This window comes from Protopterus annectens, chromosome 12.part0 (assembly GCF_019279795.1).
Source record: "Protopterus annectens isolate FY-2018-M chromosome 12.part0, PAN1.0, whole genome shotgun sequence".
In the NCBI taxonomy this organism is placed as follows: domain Eukaryota; kingdom Metazoa; phylum Chordata; order Ceratodontiformes; family Protopteridae; genus Protopterus; species Protopterus annectens.
In genome coordinates this window covers 244413594-244435103 of record NC_056746.1, presented here as the reverse complement: position 1 = coordinate 244435103, position 21510 = coordinate 244413594, and the positions used below count along the sequence as shown (strand labels likewise).

At 41.4% G+C, this 21510-nt stretch overlaps 1 protein-coding gene across 1 annotated transcript in view; it reads left to right on the top strand.

Annotated features, from left to right (window-relative positions):
- NHLRC4 (NHL repeat containing 4) overlaps positions 1-21239 on the top strand; it is a 57895-nt gene extending 36656 nt beyond the window's left edge. Inside the window, exon 2 of the mRNA XM_044090543.1 lies at positions 19151-21239. Within this exon, the coding sequence (XP_043946478.1) occupies positions 19172-20260 (1089 nt within the window). The 5' untranslated portion in view covers positions 19151-19171 and the 3' untranslated portion in view covers positions 20261-21239. The remainder of the gene's footprint in view (positions 1-19150) is intronic.
- Positions 21240-21510: the final 271 nt, after the last annotated feature.

Sequence of the window (21510 nt, the reverse complement as noted above, 5' to 3'; positions counted from 1 at the left end):
GTGGATGACAACTATGGGCCTTGTAATGTGAACACTGGGACATGTACTGGGTGGACAACAGCAAAAATTAGTAAAACCCACCCCCAGTGCATATGGTTCTCACACAAACACAACAACCCCACAAGATACTGTTCTTACACACACACACACACACACACACACACACACACACACACACACACACACACACACACACACACTTTTATATTTGCCAAGACTGATATTAGAACTCCTACCTAACTAGTTACTTATAGTATAGTGTACCGCACATGCCACAGTGCTTATAGAGCTGAGGGCTCATGAAAGATACTTCTAAGGTGACTGATATCTGTGGAACTGCTAAAGTAGGGCAATGGGAAGTGTACTGGGTGTGACTGGACCCAAAATCTTTGGTTTATAAACACACACAGACACACGGTTACATTTGCCAGGACTAAGATTAGAACTCCTACCTCACTAGTTACTTACACTATAGTGTTACACAGTTATCACATGTGCCACAGAGCTTATAGAGCTGAGGGCTGATGAAAGATATTTCTAAGGTGATTAATAGCTGCAGGACTGCTAAAGTAGGGTAATGGGAAGTGTACTGGGCGTGACTGGACCCAAAATCTTTGGCTTATAAAAATACACACAGTTACATTTGCCAGGACTGAGATTAGAACTCCTACCACACAAGTTATTTACATTATAGTGTTACACAGTTATTGCATGTGCCACAAGGCTTATAGAGCTAAGGACTTATGAAAGATACTTCTAAGGTGAATGATATTTGCAAGACTGCTAAAGTAGGGCAATGGGAAGTGTACTGGGTGTAACTGGACCCAAAAACTTTGACTTATAAACACACATACACACACGCTGAATCATTTGCCAAGTGTTACTCAGTTATTGCACACAGAACAGAGCTTATAGAGCTAAATGCTAATGAAAGATACTTCTAATGTAACTGATATCTGCAGGATTGCTAAAGTAGGCCAGTGGGAAGTGTACTGGGTGTGACTGGACCCAAAATCTTTGGCTTATAAACACACACACACTGTAACATTTGCCAGGACTGACATTAGAACACCTACCTCACTAGTTACTTATACTACAGTATTATAGGTAGGTAGGTACTAGGCTATCTGCCCTAGGGCATTTATAAGCCTATCCAGAATGTGTTGGCTTTCACCTCCCATTTAGATTTGATTAGATTCCTGAGCCTCTGTCCAGCAGGGCCATAGAAGTGATCCTCAGAGTAAATTTACGATTTCCCATCCACTCGTCAAATTTTTCTTGAAGAGGGTCAGTAAGGGGCTCTGCCTAACATGGATTGGGATTTTATTCCAGAGCGAGGGAAGACTCTGGGATATGAATCTATCCCTCCAGCTTGTCCTATTTATTGTTGTGCTGAGGTTTAAATCCCTGGAACATGTAGCTCTAAGGGATTTGGTTTTCTTGAGGTGGAGCATGTCCATTAATTCTGGGTTAGACATGGCCTTGTATGTCAGGCAGAGATCACCTCTGAGTAGGCGGTAAGCAACTGAGTAGAGTTGGAGTTTCTTTAGTTCAGCTGCATAGGGCATCTGTTTGATGCCCACGATCCTCTTGGTGAGGTACTTCTGGGGTCTTTCCAGCTGTTGTAGGTGTCGGGTAAGGTACATCCCAAATGGAGCATTGTACTCTATTATGGGCCTGATGAGGGAGGAGTAGAGGGGCACGATGACCTCTTGATCTAGATGTGAACCCTTTCATGATTAGGTGGGCTATATAGAAGGTTTTTCTATCCACTTTGGCAATGTGATTATCAAAGGAGAGGTTGCTGTCTACTTGGGTCCCCAGATCCCTAATTACATCTTCCGTACTTAGTGGATTACCACCTATGTGGTAGTTTGTGGGCACTTTGTTTTTCGGATGACTATGCACTTTTTGGCATTTAGCTTGAGGCCATGGTTCTGACACCAGGTATTCATCTCCGTAAGACCCTTCTGGAGGATGTCTGTGTCAGCCGGAGAGTTGATTATGGCTCCCAGTTTGCAATCATCTGCGAACTTCATCAGCCATAGTCCTACCGTGCTTGCCTGTACCTCAGAAAAGTATATACCGAACAAGAGGGGTCCCAGGACTGAGCCCTGTGGGATGCCACTTGTAACCGGTTTGGAGTCGGACATGGCACCTGCAACTCTGACCATGTGAGTTCTATCCATGAGCCAGTTTGCAACCCACCTCGTGACATATGGGTTAATGTTCAAGCTGGTGAACTTATCTATAATGCCAGAGTGGGGTATTGTGTTGAAGGCCTTTGCGAGGTCTAGGTAGGCTGTGTGGACTACCTTTCCCTCATCTATGGCCTTGGTAACTGTTTCAAAAAAGCCTACTAGGTTTAAGAGGCAAGATCTGCCTTTAACAAAGCCAAATTGGGTAGGTTCCAGTGTCTGGAGGTTCTCAATGTCTTTGTTTATGAGATCCATGATGATACTCTCCATAGCCTTGCAGACCAGATTAGTCAGGCTTAAAGGACGATAGTTCCTGGGATCCGTTGTGGCACCACCTTTGTGGAGTGGGATAACTGTTGCTGTATGCCATTCTTTGGGTACATATCCTGTAGTAAGGCTGAGTTTGAATAGTGAATTTATGTGAGGGTTTAGTTCTTTTTGGAGCTCGTGTAAGATGCAGCCTGGGATACCATCCGGTCCCAATGAGGCTGTGTTTTTGGCCTTGGAAAGGGCTGTTTTCACCTGTGTGTCTGTGATGTCTGGCAGTCTACATTCTTCTGGGCTGGACACCGGCCCTTTTGGGGGTATGGGGGTGTAAAGTTTGCATTGAACCTGTCAGCCAGGATGTTGGCAATGTCAGTGGGTTCAGTGTATTTTTTGCCATTTTGCACCAGCTCAGAGCAGATCTGAGAGTTGCCACCTAGATTCTTGACATAGCTAAAGAAGGCTTTGTGATTATCTTTAGAGTCTTTAGTGATTTTTCTTTTGAAGCTGGCCTTGGATGATTTTGTGAGGGATCGTGTAGTTATCAGACGTACCACAGAGCTTATAGAGCTAGAGGCCGATGAAAGATACTTCTAAGGTGACTGATATCTGCAGGACTGCTAAAGTAGGACAATGGGAAATGTACTGGGTGTGACTGGACTCAAAATCTTTGACTTTTGAACACACACACACTGTTACATTTGCTAAGGCTGAGATTAGAACTCCTACCTCACTAGTTACTTATAGTATAGTGTTATGCAGTTATCACATGTACCACAGAGCGTATAGAGCTAAAGGCTAACAAAAGATACTTCTAAGGTAACTGATATCTGCAGGACTGCTAAAGTAGGCCAGTGGGAAGTGTACTGGGTGTGACTGGACCCAAAATCTTTGGCTTATAAACACACACACTGTAACATTTGCCAGGACTGACATTAGAACTCCTACCTCACTAGTTACTTATACTACAGTATTATAGGTAGGTAGGTACTAGGCTATCTGCCCTAGGGCATTCATAAGCCTAGCCAGAATGTGTTGGCTTTCGCCTCCCATTTAGATTTGATTAGATTCCTGAGCCTCTGTCCAGCAGGGCCATAGAAGTGATTCTCAGAGTAAATTAATGATTTCCCATCCACTCATCAAATTTCTCTTGAAGAGGGTCAGTGAGGGGCTCTGAGTAACATGGATTGGGATTTTATTCCAGAGTGAGGGAAGCCTCTGGAATATGAATCTATCCCTCCAGCTTGTCCTATTTATTGTTGGGCTGAGGTTTAAATCCCTGGAATGTGTAGCTCTAAGGGATTTGGTTTTCTTGAGGTGGAGCATGTCCATTAATTCTGGGTTAGACATGGCCTAGTACGTCAGGCAGAGATCACCTCTGAGTAGGCGGTAAGCAACTGAGTAGAGCTGGAGTTTCTTTAGTCGAGCTGCATAGGGCATCTGTTTGAGGCTCATGATCCTCTTGGTGAGGTACTTCTGGGGTCTTTCCAGCTGTTGTAGGTGTCGGGTAAGGTACATCCCAAATGGGGCATTGTACTCTATTATGGGTCTGATGAGGGAGGAGTAGAGGGGCACAATGACCTCTCTTGATCTAGATGTGAACCCTTTTGTGACTAGGTGGGCTATATAGAAGGTTTTTCTAACCACTTTGGCAATGTGATTATCAGAGGAGAGGATGTTGTCTACTTGGGTCCTCAGATCCCTAATTACATCTTCCGTACTTAGTGGCTTGCCACCTATGTGGTAGTTCGTGGGCACTTTGTTTTTCCCAAAGGGGATGACTATGCACTTTTTGGCATTTAGCTTGAGGTCATGGTTCTGACACCAGGTATTCATCTCCGTAAGACCCTTCTGGAGGATGTCTGTGTCAGCCGGAGAGTTGATTATGGCTCCCAGTTTGCAATCATCTGCGAACTTGGTCAGCCATAGTCCTGCCGTGCTTGCTTGTACCTCAGAAAAGTATATACCGAACAAGAGGGGTCCCAGGACTGAGTCCTGTGGGATGCCACTTGTAACCGGTTTGGAGTCGGACATGGCACCTGCAACTCTGACCATGTGAGTTCTATCCATGAGCCAGTTTGCAACCCATCTCATGACATAGGGGTTAATGTTCAAGCTGGTGAACTTATCTATAATGCCAGAGTGGGGTATTGTGTTGAAGGCCTTTGCGAGGTCTAGGTAGGCTGTGTGGACTACCCTTCCCTCATCTATGGCCTTGGTAACTGTTTCAAAGAAGCCTACTAGGTTTAAGAGGCAAGATCTGCCTTTAACAAAGCTGAATTGGGTAGGTTCCAGTGTCTGGAGGTTCCCAATGTCTTTGTTTATGAGATCCATGATGATGCTCTCCATAGCCTTGCAGACCAGTCTAGTCAAGCTTAAAAAAACAATAGTTCCCGGGATCCATTGTGGCACCACCTTTGTGGAGCGGAATAACTGTTGCTGTACGCCATTCTTTGGGTACATATCCTGTAGAACGGCTGAGTTTGAATAGTGAATTTATGTGAGGGTTTAGTTCTTTTTGGAGCTCATGTAAGATGCAGCCTGGGATACCATCCGGTCCCACTGATGCTGTTTTTTTGGCCTTGGAAAGCGCTGTTTTCACCTGTGTGTCTGTGATGTCTGGTGGTCTACATTCTTCTGGGATGGACACTGGCCCTTTTGGGGGTGAGGGGGGTGTAAAGTTTGCACTGAACCTGTCAGCCAGGATGTTGGCAATGTCAGTGGGTTCAGTGTATTTTTTGCCATTTTGCACCAGCTCAGAGCAGATCTGAGAGTTGCCACCTAGATTCTTGACATAGCTAAAGAAGGCTTTGTGATTATCTTTAGTGTCTTTAGTGATTTTTCTTTCAAAGCTGGCATTGGATGATTTTATGAGGGATCGTGTAGTTATCAGATGTACCACAGAGCTTATAGAGCAATAGGCTGATGAAAGGTACTTCTAAGGTGACTGATATCTGCAGGACTGCTAAAGTAGGACAATGGGAAATGTACTGGGTGTGACTGGACCCAAAAATCTTTGACTTTTGAACACACACACAGTCACTGTTACATTTGCTAAGGCTGAGATTAGAACTCCTACCTCACTAGTTACTTATAGTATAGTGTTATACAGTTATCACATGCACCACAGAGCTTATAGGGCTAGAGGCTGATGAAAGATACTTCTAAAGGGACTGATATCTGCAGGACTGCTAAAGTAGGGCAATGGAAAGTGTAGTGGGTGTGACTGGACCCAAAATCTTTGACTTACAAACACACACACTTCTACATTTGCTAAGACTAAGAGTAGAACTCCTACCTAGCTAGTTATCTATACAATAGTGTTACACAGTAATCGCACACACCACAGAGCTTATACAGGTGAGGGCTGACGAAATTTACTTCTAAGGTGACTGATATCTACAGGACTGCTAAAGTAGGGCAATGGGAAGTGCACTGGGTGTGACTGGACCCAAAATCTTTGACTTATAAACACACCCCTTTAAATTTTCCAGAACTGAGACTAGAACTCCTACCTAAATAGTTACATATTCTATAGTGTTACACAGTTATCGCATGTACCACAGAGCTTATACGGCTAAGGGCTACCAAGAGATACTTCTAGGGTGACAGACATCTTCAGGACTGCTAAAGTAGGGCGATTGAAAGTGCACTGGGTGGGAAAGGCCTGTTAATTCCTAGATCCTGCTGACAATTCTCTAAGTGTATGAGCATCCCCAGTATGACCTTCTATAGTAAATGTGGAACTCCGTTCCAGAGATTGTTGTACTCCAGTCTGGTGTTTTTTGTGCTACAGTCATACCTCTCAACCTGATGGTGTAGGATATCTGGAGATAGCCTATCAAAATGGGGAGACAATGGGCCATATATAGGGTGATTGTGACTATTTCTTTTAGTAATGTATGAGTTGGTAGAGTTACAGGGTTTGTTTTAGCAGATATCTGACATATATGATGTGTGACACTGTAATGCATTGTTTCAGTATCTTGTAACATACCTCCTCAGAGCATCACATTGATTTACCAGAGTAATCCAGGATGGATGATGCACAAACCAATATTATGACCAAATGCTAGGCATTCTTGCACAATCCAGCCTGTTGAGAGATGTGCCTACAACCAATTGACTGCTGTGGCTGTGTAAATGGTCTAGCGCCTTGGTGATATATTACAATGGGGGAATCTCTGTCCATTTCTGTTCTGTCATGGTTTGATTTCCAGTCCAAGGTTGGGTAATATAACTCAGGCAGGATTGGGGTGACAGGCAGACTCCAGATAGATTTGTAAGGGTTAAGATATGTAGGGGGGTGTCCAGGGTCAGATATGTTGTCCTGTAACTACCAAAACTTTGCATAGGGGACTTCTCATGGGTTGACGGCACTTGGAGGGTCTTGTGTGTGTCTGACTGACCAACCTGGAGGTGTGTGTGTGTGTGTGTCTCAAATATATATATGCCCCACCTCATTTGGCTTGGCCACCAACATTTTGGGGTCAGGGTGTTGTATAGGATGAGTGATCAGGGAAGGATGTGTTACTCCCCATGGCAGTGGGCCAGGTTTCTGTGGGTGCAGACATGTCACCATCTTCCACGGTTAGGACTGCCTGCAATGAGTGCATTCCCATGTATAGACTCCTAGCCATACCTGTCAACTGTACAGAGTTTCACAGAATGTCCAGATTCATGAGTCGTATATCTGGTATGTTACCCAAACAAGTGTGGTTTTCAAGCAAAAGTGTTTTGCAACTCACTTAGAGTTGAAGTCAGATATTACTGACAGTTGACATTGCAGTTTCAGACTTCATACCCTTCAGACATTCCATGCTAATACAATCATTCCATCAACTTTCTAACATTACTAGAGCAGTATTTCAAAGGTGTCATCTTCTTTGGAACTTTATGACCCCATTATTCATGTCTTTGTCCAGATTTCTGGTTCTCTGAGGGTAGCAGGTTTGCTCCTAGCAGTTAGCAGCATGGCCTTTCTTTGCATTTTGTTGACTGTGTTATGTTGGTGTTATGGACCCCATGACACTCCCTAAAAGTGCACTGTGGGTGAAGCATGGGCCTTTGCCAGAGGCCTGTAGGCCATCTGAAGCAAGGCAGTGCATTTAATGATCATATGTTCCCAGGCTGCCAGGCAGTGGACACCCCTGGGATGGCACCAGTAAGTTGACTGGGTGTTACTGACAATTGCTTTCTGTTCATATTGAGCCATCACTGTGGGTGACAGCTGGATGCTGCTTAACACTAGGGCCATGTTACTGTATTTCTATGGGACTATGGGTGGGGGGCACACCTGTACACAATACACATTTGTACAGGCTGCGCTGCTATTTGTTTAACATTTTGGTCCCGTTTAGCATAGTGGTGTGCCCTATCTTTGAGATTACAGGCATAACAATATTGACCACAGGTCAGATTGTTCTGGCATAAACATTTTTAGTTTTGGACTTCTTACCTTTCAGAGCCATACTGCCACTGCCAGATCTGCTGTGATATCACTTTGTAAAGTTTGTAGGTGGGAATCTCATGGATGTCGCAATTTGGGGGCCTTTGCCAGACATTTCTGTATGGTTTTCTACAGCTGATCTGCTGGGTGAATCTGGGGGTGAGTACTGGACCCCCCACTTTGACATCCATACATGTGATCTATGAACCCCCAAGTTATTTGGCTCACCACATATACTGCAGTAGTATTTGTTAACTAGGGTGGTACTGCATAGTGTGGGTAAGCCAGTACTGGCCATACACGTCCTTCTGTCCCACATAGCTGTCAGTTGTCTGCTGCCATCCCAGTAAGTCACCCCATTCCCTGGCATGCTTGCATTAATACCATAGATATATTATCAGAACATTCTACTCCATTAATTTATTGTTAAGAAGACTGACTTACTTTGTGCCTGAGGCAGTTGTGAGGACGGTGCTTGAGGGCTGAGTATGTCAGATGCACGCAGTACACTGCCTATACTTGGTAAGGTATAGGTGGTGTGATGTTTGGCATCCATTTTACTGTGTGTGTGAGTCAGAGAGAGATATCAGCCCCTGGATCCCTACAGTGTCAGTGTATGTGCTATGTGTTGCCTCTTTGCCAAGGCCAGGGCATACTGGGCATGCTTCTGTCTGCCTACAGGGGCAGGCTCAGGATATTCTTCCTCCAAATCCCTCTGTGCCTGTAGAGACCTTGGCAATGGTGTGGGGCTGTGTGGCCCTTCCCCATTTTGTTCCTGCTGCAGCTGTTTCCACAGGATCATATTGTGTAGCATGGCACATACTATGAACATGTGTGCACATGTGGCTGGAGAGTACTGCAAGGCTCTGCCAGATATGTCAAGGCATCGGAACTGTGACTTGAGCATCCAAAACACACCATCTATAATTATACTTGTTTGTGCATGGGCCTCATTACGGCGTTTTTGTGTGTGTGTGTGTGCATTTCTGATGGGTGTTATCAGCCACTGCTCCAGTGTATATCCAGCATCCCCCACCAGATGGCCATATGGGATGTCCCCACCGGCAAATGCCTGGTACAGCTGTGAGGCATGCCGATGTGGGAGTCATGACAGCTTCCAGGAATGCCAGCACACACATTCATGATAATGCCCTGGACATTATACATGACCTACCAGTTGATGGAGTGGAACTCCTTGTGGTTTAGGTGGACCCTACCCCAGTCACTGGGTGGTGCTTTGATGTGGTTGTGCATGCAGTCTATGGCACCCAGTATCTCCGGGTAGTCTGCTACATGGTGGAAGAGACGCATATTGCCAGTCCTCTCCTCACAGGTGCAGGGGAATAAATGTGCTCAGCAGCATGTGATTGCATGGCATCCAGGAACTGGTGGAGTATCCTGGATGCAGATGCCTGTGAGACCCCCATGATATCCCCAGTTGGTCTTTGGAAAGTTCCTGTAGCTAGTATTCTTAGGGCTACACATACCTTGGTATCCACTAGGATGGGTTCCCCTCTGTTGGCTCTGGGTCTGAGGCAGGGCCGGCACAGCTCAATGATTTGCTGAAGAATGTCCCTGTCCACCCTGTAGCACTCTATCTCCAGATCATGTAGCCCCAAGTAGGTTACTCTGGATCTGAATACTCAGCATTATCCTCCTCACCACCCTCAGCCTCTACCACATACTGATAGATCAAAGCGACAACAGCCACTAACATTTTTTGTTAGTTTTGTCAATTAAAATTTCCCCATATGTGTACACCTATGGTGCAGAGTTTGTGGAAAAAAACAGACTGAAAGGTGTTTGCACAGTTTATAGTGGTGTGCTGCAGATGCTGCCTGTGTGATTGGCTGAGTATGATACATTCCACCTGCCAGCTATATTACTTGCATTTAACTGGCTGTATTCTGCTATTTCCCTTTTTTTTATCTTATTCCACTTGCCATTTCCTCCCATTTTAAGCCCTGACGCGCGCCATGCAAACACATTGCCCAAATGTAAACAGTGCTGCCATTTCCTGGGGATTTTTTTAATCCCAGTGCGCACCACGCACACCCCTTTAGGCAAGGTAAACATGGCTATACAGCCTCAGACACACCCCCTTGCTAATATATACATAGTGCTGCCATTTCCTGTTTTCTTTTTTTTTTTTTTGTTTAAGATCCAGTGCGTGCCGCACACACTTGTTTAGGCAATGTAAACATGCAGAGCTCCAATGTGCTTACACCAAGCGTGACACACACCCTTTTCATGTTAGCTGCTCCTCCTGCCTACACGATTGTGTTCTATCACCTACACGGTTAGGTGCAGTGTGTGGACTTAGAATATTTTGTGATTCAGTAAATTTCCTCTCATTTGCATACCCCACTGCCTTAGTCCATAGTTACTGAACTAACACAGAGCTTTTCCCCTTGACAACCACTGTTCCCTGGTATTGTTTTGATTATGCATGCCATACGCTGTAATGTCAAAATACAGGTTCCCCTTGAAACTGACTTTTCACATTTTTTTTTTTTTTTATTTTTGGCACCTTCCCATTTGCACGCCACTGCCCTATGCTTAAACGGCTGAGATCAGTCAAAAAAATAAAATGAAAACACGTTTCCATGCCAATGGCCATATATTTGGCCATTGGCATGCCTACAGATTATAATACATGCTTTTATTTGAGCTGTCATGGCTCCGTTTTGATTTTTGCAGAAATGTACACAGTCAGTAACCGAATACATTCTGCAACTAACACTGTTCTTGCTTGGATACCTGACTGCTTGCTGAATTGCTAATTCACCTCATTTGCATGGTTTTCACAAGCTAATAAGGTAATTAGCATTCTGCATGGGTTTCCATGCAAGAACAGTGTAGGCAGGCTCATGCACAGCAGTTTAAGGGTTTACTGAATCACTCGGAGGACAGACTCCATGCAAGAGCAGCTACACTGTTCTTGCATGGAGTTTTAAGCTTATTGAATCCCAGGGCCAGCATATGACATCATTTTCAACTTGGACACCATCACAAGCATGTTTAGAAAAGAAAGATCAAGAGCTGGTCTCCAAGCATTTTTCTTTCTTTGGCACTAAAAACAGTATTGAATAAAAATCTTTCCCAATCTTTAAAGCAGGTTTTTATCACTCCCTGGAACAACATTTGTTGAAAAACAGAGGGAAATAAAAGAGTCTAAGTCTAGTGGATGATGGATTTCCTGTCACTGCCATCTGTAACCTTGATGAATGATCTTCATAACCCATTTCTGTTGCCAAATAGAAAAGTGGAGATTCAGACTTTCTGGAAGGGAAAAGGGACTGCCAGGGTGGGGGGACAAGATCCCTTATATAGTCATTCTGTCTTGTTGGACTATTCTTCTTTTTCTGGTATTCCTGAATTCTTTTTGGAATGCCCTTGCCATTTCTTCTTAAACATCTGTTTACCCACACTTTGTTGAGATGATTTATTTTGCTTTTTGCCAGAAATGGATGAGGGGTTAGATAATACCTTAGAACATTTGGAAAAGGAGGGTTGAAAAGTCTTTCCCATATCAGCTTGCATGTCTCATCACATCTTTTGATAACCTCTGCTGGAAACAGGCCAAAAACTAAATTCTAAATTTCTAACCAAAAGAGAATTTAAAATTTCATTTTTCACATCATTTGGGAGGTTCTAAGAATACAACCAGGCTAACCTCATCAAAACATACACACACTGTAAACAATGAGTACAATTTAATTTACTTTTACTAATTTAATTTTAGTAATTTGTACAATGGAAAAAACTAAATTATTTAAAGCATGAAAGATATCAGTACTGCTCACTGCTAATGGTGTTGCAAGGAAAAGAAGAATAAACGAGCAAAAAATGTCAAGCAGCACCACCATGGCTCAAACGTACTGTTCCCCTTGATGAAGGAGCTGATGCTGTTCAATGTTTCATAAAAATAAAATTAAAATACTTTAATCGTAATTGTATAAAAAAACTCTCTCTAGGAGACAATAAAAAGCAGAAAAACTTAGTGAAACAAAGTCCCTTTGTGACTATAAGATGATAAGCTCTTTCAGTAGTCCTTCATCAGATCATAATTAGCCAGGGACTCCCTCTTTCATTGATAAAAGTTTAACAACCAATGGGAACATAGAAAAAAGAAAACTCCCTTTTCTCCATTCATAAAAAAAGCACCAATCATATGGTTGGTAAAGGGGCACACCCCCAAATTAACCAGTTGTTGGTTTGATTGCCTGCAATACAGGCTTCAAGGGAATTACCGCATTTAGACCAGGAGGGCGCTCTGCCCATAAATTGATAATCCATTTAACTTCAATAAGTTCAGTTCTGTTAAAAACATCTTCTTGCTTCATTCCCACATAAATCCATGCTATAACCTTGAAGACAATAGAGTGTGTAGGGAAAGACTTTACATGTAAAGCAAGGGCATTATGTATGTCCCCATCACGTATATCTCTCAAATGCTTAGAATTCTATTCTTGAATACTTGGTTGGTTTTAACAACATAAAAAGCAGAGCATAATGTGCAGGTGGCTAGGTAAACAACATTTGAGGCACTACAAGTGGCTTTGTGCTTAAAAGTGTATTCATGGCCTGAATTAGGATGCTGAAAGTAATTACTACTGTCTATAAAACCACAGGCCAGGCAATTCCCACATCGGAAGGTTCCCCTGGGCCCAGACATCTGCGGCTTAGAAAAAACATCTTTAGTACATAAAAGTCTTTTGATATTCTTTCTATTCTTGTACTCAAAAAAGGGTTCGTCTCCCACAATTTCCCATAATTTGGTATCCTGGGTGAGGGTGGGGCAATATTTTTGTATGACATCTTTAACCTGTACATTATCAGTGATATATGTAATCATCAGTCTCAGTTTTATTAGTGTTATGATTAATGTGTCTCGCTCTGGTCATGGCAGCATCAACTGGGGTGTTATTCTGACTTCTTCTCCCAGTCAGATCATTCAAGACAGGACAAGTATATTTTTCAGTATAGCCCTGTAAATGCAGTCTTCTCTGCAGGCCCTGTATTTCTTTCTTAACAACTTCTTCTTGAGTACACCGTCTCGGGATTCATGTTATTTCATTGCACATAATGTTCCTAGTAATATGTCTAGGATGCATGCTACTTTTATGGAGATTATGATTTCTGCCACTATCCTTCCTGTGTTTAGCTGTATCTATCAAACCTCCTGCTCTCAAAGTAACATTAACATCCAAGAACTTGATGGATGAATGAGACCATTGTCCTGTGAATCTCAAAAATGCAGTAGTATGATTTGAATAATCAAGAAATGAAATGTTCTTCTTCACCATCCCATAGCAGAAAGAGGTCACCCACATATCGACCATAAAAAAACACATGTCTATGCCAAGGGTTGGTAGAACTAAGTACATGGACCCTTTCCCATTTTGCTAGGATAAGGTTAGGGTAGCTGTTCACACAGGGGGTGCCCATGGCTACCCCCCCCAATGTTGCCAAAAGATAAGCTGGCCATAAACAAAAAGGTTGGTTTCCAGGATTATTTCCAATAACATGCATAGCATGTTGGTATTCAGTCCAATGGTGTCCCATGTTAAAACCTTCCTTATGGTCTCAGTCCCATAATCATTCAATTTCAATGTAAAAAGGCTGTTGAAATCCATAGTACTTAACAAAAGGTTAGAAGATTTCGTGATTATGTTCATGGCTATATGTAGCTTAGTTAAAAAGTCATCTGTGTCCTGTAAGACAGTGGCTGTTTTGGCTAGCACTGATTTGAGTTCTTTATTGAAAAATAGAGACATAGTCTCTGTAATCTAACCTTGTCCTGAGACTATGGGATATAATGGAGGATTCTGGAGGTCCTTGTGAATTTTGGGGAGACCAGTTATGGAAGGAACAGTGGGATGTCAAGAAAATTGAATTGTTCTGTATCAATTAAACCTTCTACTAGCATATCATTCAGTTGAATTTTAACCTTCTGTATAAGATTTGTAAGGGTCACCGGAGTAACCTCAGAATATGTTTTCTTGTCACTTAGCATCTATTACATTTTCTGTCTATACCAATTAGCTTGAAGTACAATGATGGCACCTCCTTTATCTGCAGGTTTGAGCACAATATCATTGTTCTCTTGCATGTTAAAAATGGCCCACCTTTCATCACTGGCAATGTTATGACAGTGTTTGGTGCATGTTCCTTGCCTCAGCTTTTCGACCTCATTACCACACATTCATGTAAAAAGTTCAACAGCCGGATGGTTAAGGGGGACAAAAGTGCTAGTTTTTTTAATAGCTTGTGTTAGTTGTACTATTCCCATAAATACTTTTCAGGGTGACATTCCATCCAAAGCACTTTAAATTAATAACAAATTCACTTAAATCCAATTTTACGGTGGGAATGAATGTAAGACCTTTTTCTAAGACTGTTGTCTCTGCAGGTGTTAACTGGTAGCCTGAAATATTCACTACTAGTGATGAATTCATCAAATTGTGATTTTTTTCCTTTTCCTGTCCTGACTTAGGGCTTGTGGATTCCTGTGTTCGGTTTGCTTCAAAAAAATCAGTAGATTGTGAGAAAATGGAACATTTATAGCACCTTTCTTCAGTACAGTCCCTGTGTGGGTAGAACTGCTTGCTCCCTCAAGGAGTAGAAGTGCAGTAACATTCACTACTTCCACAGAATCCAAAGCACCAGAAGCATTCTCCTCTAAACGTGGTTGCACCACCTCAGAAGGAACATTTATCTGATTAGAGACTTTTTTATTTTGTGCAACTCATTCCTTGGCAGGGCCATTGAATGTGCATGATTCAACCTTCCTTTCTTCCCTAGGCCACTTAAAAATACGCCCTTGCTTAAAGTCCATCAGATCTCTGGTTAACTTCTTTATTTTTTGTTCTTTTAATTTAGAATCATTGACGTTTAAATTAAACTGCAGCATTTCCAATTTACTGACTTGGGAAGAGGTCAAATCAAACTTCTCCAACTCCGCTTGTTTCACTTTAATCTGATTGGCAATGCTCTCCTCTTCCAGTATAAAATAATCTATGAGCAATCTCATATAGCAAAAACTAGTCTCCAGGTTTATAGCCTGCCATCTGGCTAACAAATCTGGATACTGATTCCTATAACTAGGCATACACTTCACTCTCATCCCTATAGGGATGACCTGGTTGTGCATGCTAGCTGCCAAATGATAGCATTGCCAAGTTAATCTTTTAAGGCGGTAGGCTGCTGTTTCAACTTCGCTTAAAATTTTATCAAAGTTGTTTTCATTAGTAACATCTTTGAATTCCGAGACTTCATCCAAGTCAAAGTGAAGTTGTAATCGGGGGTTCACACTACCTTCCGTTAGTTTGGTTCCTTTACTAGTTCTCATGAAGTCCATAGTAAAACGCCCTTTCCCAACATTTTGTTTTCCTGTGTCCTCAGCCCTGTGGAGTGGTACGATATAAAAATGAACAATGAAAGAAATCAATACCTCTCACTGCTAATGGTGTTGCAAGCAAAAGAAGAATAAATAAGGAAAAAATGTCAAGCAGCACCACCACGGCTCAACTGTATTGTTCCCCTTGATGAAGGAGCTGACACCATTCAATGTTTCATAAAAATAAAATTAAAATACTTTCTAGGAGACAATAAAAAGCAGAAAAAACTTAGTGAAACAAAGTCCCTTTGTGACTGTAAGACAATAAACGCTTTCGGCAGAACTTCATCAGATTGTAATTAGGCAGGGACTCCCTCTTTCATTGATAAAAGTCTAACAACCAATGGGAACACAGAAAAAAGACAACTCTCTTTTCTCCATTCATAACAAAAGCACCAATCATATGGTTGGTAAAGGGGCACACCCCCAAATTAACCAGTCATTGGTCTCCTTGCCTGCAATACAGGCTTCAAGGGAATTATCACATTTAGACCAGGAGGGCAGTCCGCCCGTAAACTGATAATCCATTTAACTTCACTAAGCTCAGTTTTGTTAAAAGCATTTCCTTGCTTCATTCCCACATAAATCCGTTCAATAACCTTGAAGACAAAAGAGTGTGTAGGGAAAGACTTTACATGTAAAGCAAGGGCATTATGTATGTCCCCATCACATAAATCTCTCAAATGCCTTATAATTCTATTCTTGAATACTTGGTTGGTTTTACCAACATAAAAAGCAGAGCATAAGGTGCAGGTGTCTAGGTAAACCGCATTTGAGGTACTACAAGTGGCTTTGTGTTTAAAAGTGTATTCATGGCCAGAATTAGGATGCTGAAAGGAATTACTATTGTCTATGGAATCACAGGCCAGGCAATTCCCACATCGGAAGGTTCCCCTGGGCACAGACATCTGCGGCTTAGAAAAACCATCTTTAGTACAAACATGTCTTTTGATGTTCTTTCTATTCTTGTACCCAAAACAGGGTTAGTCTCCCACAATTTCCAGTAATTTGGAATCCTGGGTGAGGATGGGCCAATATTTTTTATGACATCTTTAACCTGTACATTATCAGTGCTATATGTAATCATCAGTCTCAATTTATTGGTATTATGATTAATGTGTCTTTCTCAGGTCATAGCAGCATCAACTGGGGTGTTATTCTGACTTCTTCTCCCAGTCAGATCATTCAAGGCAGAACAAGTATCTTTTTCAGTATAGCCCCGTAAATGCAATTTTCTCTGCAGGTCCTGTATTTCTTTCTTAACAACTGCTTCTTGAGTACACTGCCTCAAGATTCGTGTTATTTCATTGCGCATAATGTTCCTAGTGATATGTGTAGGATGCATGCTACTTTTATGGAGATAATGATTTCTCCAAGTATCCTTCCTGTGTAGAGCTGTATCTATCAGGCCTCCTGTTCTCAAAGTAACATTAACATCCAAGAAATTGATGGATGAACAAGACCATTGTCCTGTGAATCTCAAAAGTGTGGTAGTGTCATTTAAATAATCAAGAAATGAAATGAATTGTTCTTCTTCACCATCCCATAGCAGAAAGAGGTCATCCACAAATAGGCCATAAAAAACACACGTCTGTGCCAAGGGTTGGTAGAACTAAATACACAGACCCTTTCCGAGTCTGCTAGGACAAGGTTAGAGTAGGTGTTCGCACAGGGGGTGCCCATGGCTACCCCCCAACATTTCCAAAAGGTAAGCTGGCCATAAACAAAAAGGATGGTTTGTAGGATTATTTAAAGCAGGTTTTTCCTCACAAGAAGAAACTGAAGACAAAACATTCCTTATACTTTCAGAATTTGTCAGAATAAGCTTTAACATGAGAGCCTGACAATTCAAAATTCTGAAATCAAAGTTGGATAAGTATACACTTTTTCCCATACTTATCAATAATCTTATCATCCTTGTCAGAAAGAGTAGGATTGGAATTAACCAAATGTTTAGCAGCAGTAGAATTAATGAAAACTACAGCTGCTGGGTCAGGTTTGGGATGAGTGTATAAAAACTTAAAAGATTGAGGAACTATATACATTCTATCTGCCTTTTTAGGGACAGTAGGCTTGCTCTCTAGAAAAATGCAGGCAATGACACACACATCCTCCAGAACAGACAGAACTTGAGGTAATATTTGAAGCTTCCAGAAATTCCTTCTGTAATGGCTCATAGTATTTTCTGAGAGAGTGAGAAATGGTAGTGTTCTCCTAGAGAAAACACTGGCACGTTCTGGAAAGAGTCTGAGATGAAGAGAAACTCCTACAGGGAGAATCAGAAACTGAGCTCTCCTATGTGTCTAAATCAGAAAACTGAGAGAAAACTCTATATCTGTCCCTTCTATCTACCTGACCAGATTCAGAATCTTGAATTTCTCAAAGCTCTTTCTTTTACCAGAAACCACTGTATAAGAAGGCTCAGTAGTCTGAATTAAACCCTAAACCAGACCTAGTAAACTACTCCTGCCTAAGAAAATATGAGGAGGAGTAAATACATGTTTAATTTTCTGTATCTTTTTTAAGAAGAACATGGGGCCAGCAGTGTTATTAATGGCAGCATCTGCTTCCCCAGAGATGCACACACCATTCTGACCAAACAGGGAAGTCTTCCCTGTTCCCTCTTCCAGGACTGAAAACAGTGTCTCTCCCTTTCCTACAGAGGGGACCCCAACAGCCACAAAAGACGTGACTAAACCCCCTGTCCATAATGGCTGTAGGTGCTACACCAGAGGAATCCAGAGTAAAAGATGAGTGGTCTGAGGCACAAGCTATGGCCACAGCAGTCACCTACCTATGGCTGAGGCAAATGATAGCCTGCTGTTGTGGCAAAGGCTGTTTAACTTTTTCTTTTTCTGGTTGGAAAATTGACCATAGGATCGGTAGTTTATTCCATAGCAAAGCTAAACATGGTGCCACTTTCCTGGGAAAATAAGCAGCAAAAGCCAGTAACATTTAAAGTCTTTAAAAGTCACTTTTTTCACATAAAAACACAACAAAAAGCACTTTAAAATATTGCCAACCCCCCAAAAGTAAAATAAACATTTTTTTCCACAAAAAAATGTTTTTGAATTAATTTAAACTCTTAAACTGACAGGAAAAAAGTGCAACTCTGAACTTAAAAATATATTCCTAAACAGGAAAGTTCAACAAAACAACATTTTTTTTTTAATGTGGAAGGTTTTTCCCCCAAAGGGAACGTATCTGCATAGGAAAGGAGCAGCAAAAGCTGAATGTTGATCCTCAAAAACCCAAACAGTAGAGCTCCCTTCAATGGCAGGGAAGCTCTGAAAGGGTTGGCACCAAAACCTGTCTTTTTAGTCACCTCATTCTGAGCTGACTGACCATTTGGGGATAGAAGGTGCCTGGAAGTTTTGGAAGCTAGCCAGCCATTATATCCTTGGCAGGATACAACCCATATAACTACTGCAGCAGTGATCAATGTGATGAACATCTATCATTTTAAACATCTGAGTTTTCAGCTACTACTTTTACCTGTGTTACTAATATTCTCCTATATGAGATATACCTACTTATTACACATCACTTTTAGCTATTACTTTGGCACATATCATAAAGAAATTCAGCCTTATACGTGTACTGGATGACATTAAATGATAACCACATATGATGTTTTTCATGCCATGAGCATGTACCTACATGACCGATACTTCGGCATTAGTCACCCTCTGAAATGTTTCCCTTCAGTCTTTCCAAATGGTAGAAAAAAACATTTATGTCAGGAAAAAAAATGTTTATATCTTGCTTCACAATCCTAGATAATTAAGTTGCATTAGTGTTGCTCCTTCTTATTTTGTGCTTATGTGATTGTTCCAGGTGCCACAGCTGTAATTCATAATGGATTACTCATTAGAGGTCGCCAAACAGAAAGAGATTCTCCTGAGAAGCATTTATAACCTTCATGCAAAATCTGAAGACATGCTTCAGAAAACACGTCCACTTCTGCGATTTCAACGAGGCATAGGCATGGTTACAAAACAACATGTTCACCAGTTGACTCAGACCATAGCTGATATGTGCCACAGCCTGGACAACATTGAGAACCTTCTCTTCTTTCGACAGAATAATCTTGTCCAAACCATCCAGAACTTTGGTGAGTGCCAGTCTGAAGGGATCACTGGTATTCACTGCTCACCTTCTGGCACTATTTACACGACAAGCAGTTCTTCACCTTGGGTTAGAATCCTGAATTCTTCAGGACAGATACACAGTTCTTTACTATGCACTGAATGGGGAAAAGCTAAGCAGTACTTTTTTCCAGAAGATGTCACCTTGACTGGAGCAGGCCTGGTAGCAGTCACAGACCTTGTGAATGGGGTTGTACGTATTTTCAACCCATATGCTAAATTTTCAATGGGAGAGTGGCTCAACATTGGAAAGATGGTCTCACCAAGGGGGATTGGTGTAAATCCTTTTGGACAGTTATTAGTTGCAGACTATGTACCAGGAAAAATCCATGTTTTTGCAGTGAATCGTGCCTTGAAACTTTTGCATTCCCATGCCATTTCAGGATTGTCAGGTCCCCGATATGTCTGCACAGATCCTGATGGAAATATAATTGTAAGTGAAGAATACACAGATGTAAAAGTATTTGGGAAGGACAATAACATGATATATTCTCTAACTACAAAATATAGGCATCATTTTGGAAACCCAGCTGGGGTATGTGCTGACTTGCATGGAAATATCCTTGTGGCTGATGAACAAAACAAACAGGTGTTCCTCTTTCCAAAACAAGGGTCTCCTGTGTGTTTAGTGTCAAAGGGACTTCAGAAACCCACTGGGGTGGCATGCTCCCCCTATGGCCTGCTCCTGGTAGTAGATGCTGGTGAATGCTGTATTAAGGTCTATAAATACAAGGTCATGCCTTACTACCATCATTTGAAAGGGACTTCCATGACTGGTGTCAGCAAAAATGGTAACTGAAAGTAGTCTTCTAAATGTTTTCATTCCAAAGACAAGGTTGTTATGTTATTTATCCTGCATTTGTTTATTGTTTTTAAACCAAAAATCTTTTGAAAATAATGATAAGAACATTCACAAAGATCAAGGACAAACCTGTGTAGTAGACATGCAAGTTCAAAGAAAGAGGAGAGGAGCAGTAAAACAATCCACAGAATTACAAGATAATAGAACACAGACGCAGCATACTCCTTCCCATAAAAGGAATGACAACATAAGCACATCATCATCATCATCTTCGTCTTAATGTCCGCAGAAAATTATAGTAGCACTAGTCTGGTAAAAGATCCATGCAATAATCATTTCAGTGTTTCTTAAATTACAGAAAAAGCAAAACAGTGGTAACTATGCTTCTCAAACATGGATAGGACAATATTCTGGAAATAATTTCCATTCCTACTGTACTATAGTGATACTACCCAGAATTATTTGTGATACTGTGACTGTAAAGTAACAGAGAACAGTGACACTCTCTGCTGATGATCACCAACTGGCATTGATTACAGATTTAATAGATGTTTAACAGCATTGGTGGCTCTATAATGTAAGATCAAAAGTTGAAATAAAACTGATTTTGTTAACTTTATTTATGCTCTGACTTAGGAATGGGGTCAATTCCTGACATGGTATTAAACATGTAAATACTTGGGAGAAGTTAAATATAGGAGACCAAGTAGAACAGTTATATTTAATCAAAGTCATTTTATCTTTGGGTTTCACAGTACCAAGAAAAATGCAATTAAAATGTATTGCTATAATTGGTTACTTGGACTTTTATATCTTCTATATGATTAGTGTTCAACCACTTTTATACCCAGAACTTTTGTATTACTTCAGGTAGTTAACAGCAGTGATGCACATCTCTTCGGCCACTGGCAGGTAAATTACATCAAAAGTGTCACATATTACACATTTTTGGACATGCACATTAAAGAAATCAGTTGAACTTGTAGCATATTAGATTTTGTAATCAAGACTGTCCAGGCTGGCTCTCCTCATTTTGTTAAATAAAAAAATACGATTATACTTTAGAAAGAGATCTTAGATTTATATTTTGTCTTCTTGCATCTGACCTCTTCTTGATTCTTTATCCTGTGATCTACACTAGGCATATTATGCTTGCTGACCATGTACCATGAAAAGCACGACCACTCTACTTCATATCTCCCGGGTGGAAGAAATATATTAGAAGCTAGCAAGATGCTTCTAAGTAA